The sequence below is a fragment of the Liolophura sinensis genome, chromosome 8 (assembly GCF_032854445.1).
Source record: "Liolophura sinensis isolate JHLJ2023 chromosome 8, CUHK_Ljap_v2, whole genome shotgun sequence".
NCBI lineage: Eukaryota > Metazoa > Mollusca > Polyplacophora > Chitonida > Chitonidae > Liolophura > Liolophura sinensis.
The window spans coordinates 42,222,713-42,231,993 of record NC_088302.1 but is presented as its reverse complement, the minus strand read 5'-3'; the positions used below and the strand labels follow the sequence as shown (position 1 = coordinate 42,231,993).

The 9,281-nt window shown below is 39.0% G+C and overlaps 1 protein-coding gene across 1 annotated transcript; it reads left to right on the top strand.

The window, feature by feature from the left end:
• Nucleotides 1-7,711: 7,711 nt before the first annotated feature.
• Nucleotides 7,712-8,725, top strand: LOC135473552 (forkhead box protein unc-130-like). The gene is made up of 2 exons (XM_064753407.1): nucleotides 7,712-7,918; nucleotides 8,096-8,725. The coding sequence occupies exons 1-2, from the start codon at nucleotides 7,712-7,714 to the stop codon at nucleotides 8,723-8,725; spliced, it is 837 nt and encodes a 278-aa protein (XP_064609477.1).
• The last annotated feature ends 556 nt before the right edge of the window (nucleotides 8,726-9,281 follow it).

Here is a 9,281-nt window from a genome sequence, read left to right as displayed (position 1 = left end):
GATTTGTTTTATTGATTGATTGATACGATGATTGATTGACAAGTATGACTTTCCACCGTTCGACTATGACAATAATGCATCTGTAGCAATGGTCTTCTTCGTGTGCCCCGTTTATCGCCGTACCCCAGCAACTCAAGGCCTATGTTTAGGCCATTTTACAAAATCGCCTCTAATTTGTATAAAACTTGCCTAATAACTTTGTAGTCATGATATGAGATATACCTGAGATACATCCACTGGGAAGAGAACTTCCATGAGTATGTTGTCTTCTTGCAGAACGTATATAGAGTTAATCGAGTCTGAGCCGATGTGATGGGCGGCAACTTACTGTTATATACGTCCGCCGTTTTCGGATTAGCGAATTGCGGTCTTCTTATACATATTCCATTATACCTATTAAGCATTAGCTTAACCACTAGCGGAACACGATAGTAAAATAAAAATGTGGGAAACAAGAAAAAACATCAACCATTTTGCAGACAACCCAACACAGGGATAGCGTACCGCAACCTTAGATCATAAATGACAGCAAAAGAAAGCAGATCTTGCCAAAAGCTTGGCTTCTAGTTTAAAATTTACTTAGTTGGCCCAGATTTTTTCGGATTTTTCTTATTTTTCTTCCGTTCTCCCTTTTTTTCGAAAGCTTTTTGAAAGATTTCATTGGATGCTGTTAAAATTTGGTGATTTTAGGAACAAGCCTACGCGGCAAATTGTGCCAGTTTTTGGTTAACATTGGTCACGTGACATGGCGGCCATCTTGGATTTCCATCAAAACCTTTAAAAATCTTCTTCTCAACAACTAAAGAACGGATTATTTGAAATTTGATATACTTGAAGAGTGATTCCAGTTGAAACAACTTTGAACAAATCTTGGACATGCACTGAAAACTTTGGAAGTTCGCTATTGTCGAATTTATGACTTCATAAAAAATGTCAAAGTTTGATAATGTTTTCATGTACTCTTGTGTGTTTGCCAGCACTGATTTCGAGTATTCTTTCGGATGTTACCTATCTTTATAACTTTTTGAGACATGGTCAAAAACATTTTGCAATCACGTAATTTCAATGGCATGTAAGTGGAAAACTACCAAAACCACAAATCTGAGACTAGTACATACTAGTAGCCTAACACCTAGTTTCTGATGCATGCCAACGGATTTGAGCTACGATTTATAGTTTTTTCGCTAGAAATATTTAAATTACACCACACTACTTCAGAACAGAAATGTAAACCGATGCATTTTTAACATGGATGAGGTAACATGGACTTCGGAGGTAACTGTGTGTTACTATATATGTGCTGTATGTAACCTACCCTGTAGGTCGGCCGCCTGTCACTCAAACCGAGAAATGAACAACTCTCCCTCCTCTCCACAGCTATCAACGGACAACAATTCCGACGGCATTCCCCCATGCCCCCTTGCTATCAGGAATATAAGTCCAAAGCCAAGGCAAAATGTGCGAAAAATGTCTATCCACACATGTACCTTGAGTCATGACGAGCCCAGAACATGTTACTTTCATTGGGCCAAATTCAACCGTTAAAGAAATATCGCGGTTTCTAGTTTCCATTCAGGCCTAGACAGTACATGCCCATAAGGAAGAGACGGGCTTTAGGATGCCGCACAGAAAAGTAACTACGAAACCGTACGCCATGGCTTAGGACTGAGGATCTTTTTTAAATAAAATAACACACCACACCACACCACCTGTTTCTTCTTACTATTTAGACCAAGATTTCATATCTGTATAGTCTTCAGACATTTTCTGTCAACTGCCTGCTCTATGTCCTCGCCCTCTGTCCTCAAAACTGAACTGAGCTCAGGCATATCAGATATGACAATAGAGTGGGGTGATTCCTAGCCCAAAGCTAAGCTGGACCTTCCTACCGTAACGCCCAGATTTGGTCTAATACACTTCCACACGGAACATTCTCTCTAAAAATTGCATGCACTGTAAATACAATTTTGAATAGGATAACATTTTCGCGGCCCATCACCTTGCCCGAAATTGAAAAAATTTTCAAACATGGCAGACGTTGGTTTCAGTTGTCCGATTCGAAGTTTAAATGGCTGGATTACTGTTGAAAGATGGTTTGCCAATGCTGGCTTGGACATATTAGGTTTCGGGCGTTTTAGGGAATCAGTGGATAGCAAAAATAAGGTAGGTTTCGAGCCGGGTTATTTTTAGTGAAATTGTCCGTGTGAAAGTCTATATGGCCGATGTTGCGAGTTACGGTAGGAACGTCCAACTTAGCTTTGGACCAGGTGATTGTACGCAATGTATCGAGCAACCTGAAATGTACATACTTAACCAGGTGCGGTGATCGCCAAGGCCTAACTAGATGAAGACGCTGTTGTGTTTTTCAGCGTTTTATGCATTTTATATGATACCTAGTAGTGTAGGGTTCAAACCCAGCTGATTATTTTTTATTTGTGTCATGCTTTTTCTCCATGTTGCCTGTTTTTTTAAATACCGTTAAAATTTGTACATGCAGGTTGAATGTTGAATTTTCCAATGTCTATGTACTTCGGCAGTTGAATAAAGCTATTCGTCGTTATGTGTAATATCATCTAATGGTAAGCAGATGTTTTCCAAAGCTTGTTTTTTCCGATCAGGACTGTTTAGCTCAGTGCATTACTTTCATAGTCTTTTCTTATTTGACATTCAATTGGGCCCTAATGCTTTTGAAATTTTAGAAAATTTTAAAAGCAGTGCTATTAGAATTTCCATAGTTATTATCTCCTTGATTATTCTCGTTGTCGACTGATTATTTCATAATGTTTAAACACTTCTCTAGTGGCGTGCAAAAGTTGAAGACTTTATTATTATTTTGGATTCTGCTCGACAAATTTGAAAGAAAATAGACGCGTATTTCCGTTTGTTGTTACAATTAAATACACGAGTTACTCCCCTTGAATGACACACTGTTCGTTAAAACTCTGCTGATCATTTACGTACGTGTGCCCTGCTTGCTTATATGTTCCATGCAGTGTCCTGGCTAGCGATCCGTCCCCTCGTTATTTGGGAAGGGCTACTTTACTTTGAAATACGGCCAGAAAAGACGGGTAAAGAACAGCACGGAACATGCTGACAGTGTGATTGAAAATGACACCTTGAATAGGCCGGCCGGTAATTTGTCAATGTTCAACATGTTAGTGGCACAAAGCAAACATATTAGGTTATAATGTATAAGTCTATAATGTATATAATGTCTGATTAATGAAGAAAGAAATCGCTCTGAACGCCGTCCATGAACTTTAAGAATGGGAAAGGTAAAGCCGCCATTCCTCGTTCCTCCAAATGACAAAGCTCACGTTTGCGCGACATTGTTTTTGGATACAAGATATGTATCAGGCTTGTTCATTGGTCCTTTGACCTTTGATTTTGGAATCCCACAACAAACAACGCTAAATCAATAGGTTTCAGGGATTCCGAAAGATATAGCGTAGTGGAGAGCGTGTCGTGTATCAAACGAAGAGAATTTACAGCTTTGTTTTCTCGACTGGCGCAACACCCACTTGATCCATCCCAATCAAATGACAACGAAAATGAAGCCCACGTTCGTGTTGAGGATCAAACCGTGACGAAAAACGCAGAAAGCAACAAAGGGAATGAACAACACAACCTAAATAACGTTGAAGTCGAAGTTGGAAATAAATTGGCGTCACACGATGAGTAAACAAACAATTTAGACTCTGGCATTTAGTTCACCCCTTCTCTGGCGTTATAACAATGTATGCTAAATTAGATTCGTTTAGCACTTCGTGCATGACGTGACCAGTACGAATTCGGCTACCTTAATGTCATTTGCAGTTTGACGTCAAGTATTTGAGATGTACTTCACCAGGTGCATCGATCTCACACCTGGGCTCTTTCAAGTGTTCACTTCACCCAAATGCAGATGGACACCAGGTGTTTCGAGTATACGATCACCAAAATATCGGCTTCGTTTTTACGGTTATTGTGTAGGAGGAGCATACATCATATCATAGTCAATAATAGTATGATTAAGTCTTCACATGGCTTTAACTTCAAACATTTGCTTTTGTTTCGCTTAATTGAAAAGTACCTCTTCGAGTTACAAAAAATAATTTAGAGGATACATGAAAAGAAACTATAAAATGAAGATTATGTTTTGTAAGGAAATGTAGAACCCTGTGTCTCCAAAAAGATGAAAAACAAATTCATTTTTGAGGCTCATTTTATGTGCTTCTCGTTAATGCATATTTTCCTAAGTGTTAAGAAATTCTCGGAAATGACGTTACCATCCACACGAGACCACCTTAGCACCAGCCTCCCACCCGACCCTCCCCAAGCTTTCAAACTACTCTCTCTGCGAAATTTTTTTCACACCTACATTCCAAACAACTTAATTTCCGGAGTAATCGCGGGGGCCATATGAAAACCGTACTTTGAACCAGTTTTTACCCCTATGAAGAAAACCGAGAAGCTGTTATCCTACTTGTACTTGGGATCAATCCTAAACTGCATGTTAAGAAACAAACATCAAACGTTTCATATAGCCTTTAATCGTCGTTCTCTTGTGTGCCTTCAAACTGTCTTACTGGGTAACGGCGTGTTGTTATTGTTGTATTTCTGTCATTCGTGTAGTCAGCGATAATTAATAATTATTACACAGATTATGTAATAAACTGATAAAGTTGGCAGATTTACCTTTCGAATTGTAAACCAACAGGAAAGTTTCTTACAGAAGCGAGTCGATTGATAGAACATTCTTGGTTATCAGATGTCACTACAGCTTTGTTGTTATGCAGTTCTGCGAACATCACACATGTGTGACATCTGGCACGTAGGTTCCTGTTTCGGTAAACCATTTTCTGGCAAGTATTTGCAGTTAGATGAAACACAATCACATGTACAAACAAAACCGCAAGCAATTCGATGGGTCGCACAGTGTTTCCTAAAATTCAAGGTTTTCTGCATGGAGTTTATGTGATTTACCCGGTAGACATTACAATTTCTTACATCTATTAGCTAAAATCCGGTAGACCCAATAAATAAAATTAGTATCATCTTTACATTTCAATATATAAATTAAAATATGTTTAATATGTCCTTATCTGTATAACCTTGAGCCAGTCGAACGCAGTGTTATTAGAATGGCTTAGTACCCTAATTGCCTGGGGGCTAACGCAAAATTACAGAAACACTGGTCTTCTTGCAGGTGACACGTGTGACTAGCTGGGAATTATCGTGTCATGCAATGATAGTTTGTCAAATGCACTTTTGTTATCATACATACCAGTTTTGCATGAAGGTAAATGTAAACTGAATGAAGTTGTTAAACAACGAATATTGTTAACCATTTGACTCTAAAAAGTGAGTTATGAAAAGCTTACAAGGTACATTTGACAACAGCTACCTTGTAAAAGGAAAGTCAGACTTGATAATCACAAGGAATGTTTCGTGCACAAATTCTCTTATATACATACAAACAGCACAAGTGTCTTTCCATAATTTGTCAGTAATGTGGAAGGCGCCCTACTAATCGGTTTTAATTTGCACGCAAGCCGAAGTGCGTCTGAAAACTGAAGTAGCTGTTAGTTTCATATATATAGTTTTATTTAAAATGGCTATACAGGGGATTTTGGATCAAAAAATTGATCAATGCAAATCCAACTGAATTTTTGCTATTATTTTAAAATAGCCAAAATAACGACTTTTCACTAAATATCAAGCTCGCCCGTGGATGTGTTACCGTTTCTAAACTTTATAAACCTGGTAATATTACAGCTTATTGAACCTTTAGAATAATTGTAATAGTGCAGGTACTAGTCAAATATTTACTGAAAGGCAATAATATGTGCTATTTCTGGTAAGTAAAAAAATGATTTGGTTAGCAAATATGGACTTTTTAACTTCTTTATGTAAGCTACTAAGAAGGTGTTAGTATCTACATCGAAATGTCGTCCAGAATAAAGACAGAAGCTGTTATCCACAGCAAGTTTCTCAAGTTATTATGATCTAATTTCACGTCTAAATGTCACTGAAAGGTTTATGGAATTTTCGCCAAACAATCTCCGCTATAGCCTCTTTAAGTGTATTCGAAATTTGTTCGCGGAAGCTGCACTGAGTAGAAAATGATTTGGGATTGGTGGCTAGAAAGAACATCATTTCTGTAATAAAACAAATCATCAAGTTTTCACGCATGACAAGTTGTCAATCAGTGATCTGGCAGGAAAAGAACTTAATCATACCCATGGTTATGATTTATTGTTAGCATTACAACCTGCTGTGCGCACGCGTGTTTGAGATAAATCAATGATCCATATCCTACTGTTCGAATCAGTCAACCAAAACTCAGTGTTACGGGATTAGTAATGTCACAGACAAAAAATTACCGTTGGTTAACCTCGAAGTATGTTGCTGTGGGGACAATCGCAGCTGCCCATAGGGTCAGATGCCAAGATTGTAATTATTTGATGGTCATAATAATTTTATTTATTACGGTTAAATTGCATGAGTTAAACCCGAAATTCAGTATTGTCTTGATTAAGAAATGGTCTTGTGTCTAAATTCAGACATCAACAGATCACAGTTCCACACATGAGTTTATTTGTGAGTTTGCTTAGATCAAATAGTAGTACAGTTAAGACATGTTTTTTTCATTTCACGTTTCTCCGGCTTAACGTGGCCTGTCTTGGAAGTTTAGCAGTTTTTTCAAGCAGCATTCAGCAAAAATGCTTTCACAACAATAACGTTCTAATTAAAATATTGATAGGCATGTCTAGGTTATATAATTAAATATATAAAAGGTAAATATAACAAATTTTAAAAAAAAAGAAGTAAGAATTGTGAGGAAGACGTTAGAAAACTGTATCTAAAATGTGTGTGCTAATTTGATCAGATTTTTTCACCAAGAATAGTACAGGCAAATCCTCCCATTGGTACAATAATATTTTCTTTAGCATCTTTTTTCACGGCAGTCAGATTTCTATTTTATGAGTTAAGATACATGTAGTTTTACATGAATAAGTTTCGGAGCAATGCAGTTGGGTGGGGGGCATTCAAGCCATTATGCTGAAATATGGCACATAAAGGCAACTTTACTATCTGAAATTTAACTGAGCTTTTCTAAATAAAAGTCTTAAAACATTGTGCCTGGTTTGTTATTTTAGGCCAGTGGCTGGTCAAGTAAAGTGGGCGATTTTTTTTACACATACACATACACAAGACATTTTCTTTAAAATTTAACATGTTCAAACTCCAAACAAGTATGAGCAAATATTGCGGCTTAGTAACTGTTTATTTGTTAGTAAATGCAATAATATTACTGCATTGTATGTACTGACATTGGATAACAGTTTATTCTGTCTGCCAAATTATCCAACAAACCCATGTCAAATGCTGCTGCCGTGTTGATATAGCACAGTCCCTGTATTTACAACACTTAGTTAATTTCACCAGCGGTAAATTGCCGATTGACACGTTTGGCTACTGATATAACTATATCACAAAGGTGTAATTAACAAGCGGTCAGGACATGACAGCATAATTCACAGCTATTCGCGCGTGTCACTGGACTCTTCTATAACAGCCACGGCACTGCCACCCGCCACGGTCAACAGCCAATCAGAAACCCGAACTCATTTATATAAATCAAAAGGCCTTCTGATGTTCGAAACAAAACGCAGTCGACTTTACCAAAGGATATCCAGAATCTAACGATCGGTCAAACCACACCACCATGCTTACCTTCAGTATTGACGACCTTATGGGCAATAACATCAGCCGCAGTCGACAAGCCGCCACTTTTAATACAAGTTTTGGAGAAACTCAACTTTCTTCTCCAAAGTCAGAGACCGAAAGTATGTTCTCATCATCTTCCTCCTCTTCGCCAGAAACGGAATCGATCGCTCAGATACTCCTATCCCTGGACAAACAAGCGAAAACCGTGTCCCCAGCTGGAGGCCATTTGGAGAAAGTGAGTACGTCAGCAAACCAAGGACAAACTTTTGTCGTGTCGAGATTTTCAAACCTGACTTTTCCGGCTTCTGAAGTGACAAAAAACACATCTCCACCAATCCATTCAAATGGGAGCATTTCCTCGGCTACCAGCTTGCACGAAGAGGCCTTTCCATCCAACAACTGCGCCTCAAGTAGGAAAGAGGAGAAACCGGAGCATTCCTATATTGCCCTGATATCAATGGCGATTCTCCAGTCACCTGAGAGAAAACTGATTCTGGCCGACATCTACCAGTACATCATGGACAATTTCCCCTACTACAACAACAGAGAGAAAGCCTGGAGAAACAGCGTCCGCCACAACCTCTCTCTCAACGAATGCTTCATGAAAAACGGGCGTGCCGACAACGGTAAGGGCAACTATTGGTCCATTCATCCTTCTTGCATAGAGGACTTCGCCAAAGGGGACTTCCGTCGGCGTCAGGCTAGACGACGTGCCCGAAAAATCACAAAAGAGGTGAATATGGGGTATTGTTCCCCGCTGAAATATGGATATGATATGGGATACGTGCCAATGACGTCATCTCCCATGGCTTACCACCCGTACCTGGGCACCGCTGCCTGTATGATGTGGTCACCACCTCAGATTCCATCACCCCACTGCTATTATCTCGGAACGGGCAATTATCCACAGAACTTCTCTCCACCAAAATTCACGCATTCCCCAATCTGTTCGCCTATCTCCCTCGGCCAATATCAGCACCCGACGACAGAGAACTTCACCGCCGTGTCTTGAGACAGTCCACTGGCCTGGTGCCGGGTAACAAGAAACTGTGCTATAACCACCCGAAAGTTGGGGTTTATTCTTTAACCTTTTGATTTTTTTAAGAAAAATATGAAAATGTTTCCGTTGAAACCTAGTTACATATTGCATTAAATTGTGATACGACCAAATGGCTTTCTTTCGATGTTATTGTTTCCATATCTACTTAGTCATAATTATTTATTTGTTTATTTATTTGTTTATTTTTTCTTATATTTGATTGCATGGTGCTTTAACGTCGCGTGTTGAGAACGGTCAGGTTCGGTGATGCAAAATACCCGAGTGCCCAGAGCAAACATTCCCCATTGTAGGGTAACTTAAAGCCAGAATGAGCTGGATTTGAACTCACAAGTACGGGATTTGTGAATGGCTTCGGAGTCATTGTGCTGAGCGAGTACTCTAATCGCTCGGTCACAGAGCTCCCTAGACTAAATGAGAGCCTATGCACCACATATTTGTTGCTTGATGAACGAGTGTGTATTGCTTTGTTATGTCAGCGATGTTTTATAACGTCATTAGTAATATAACC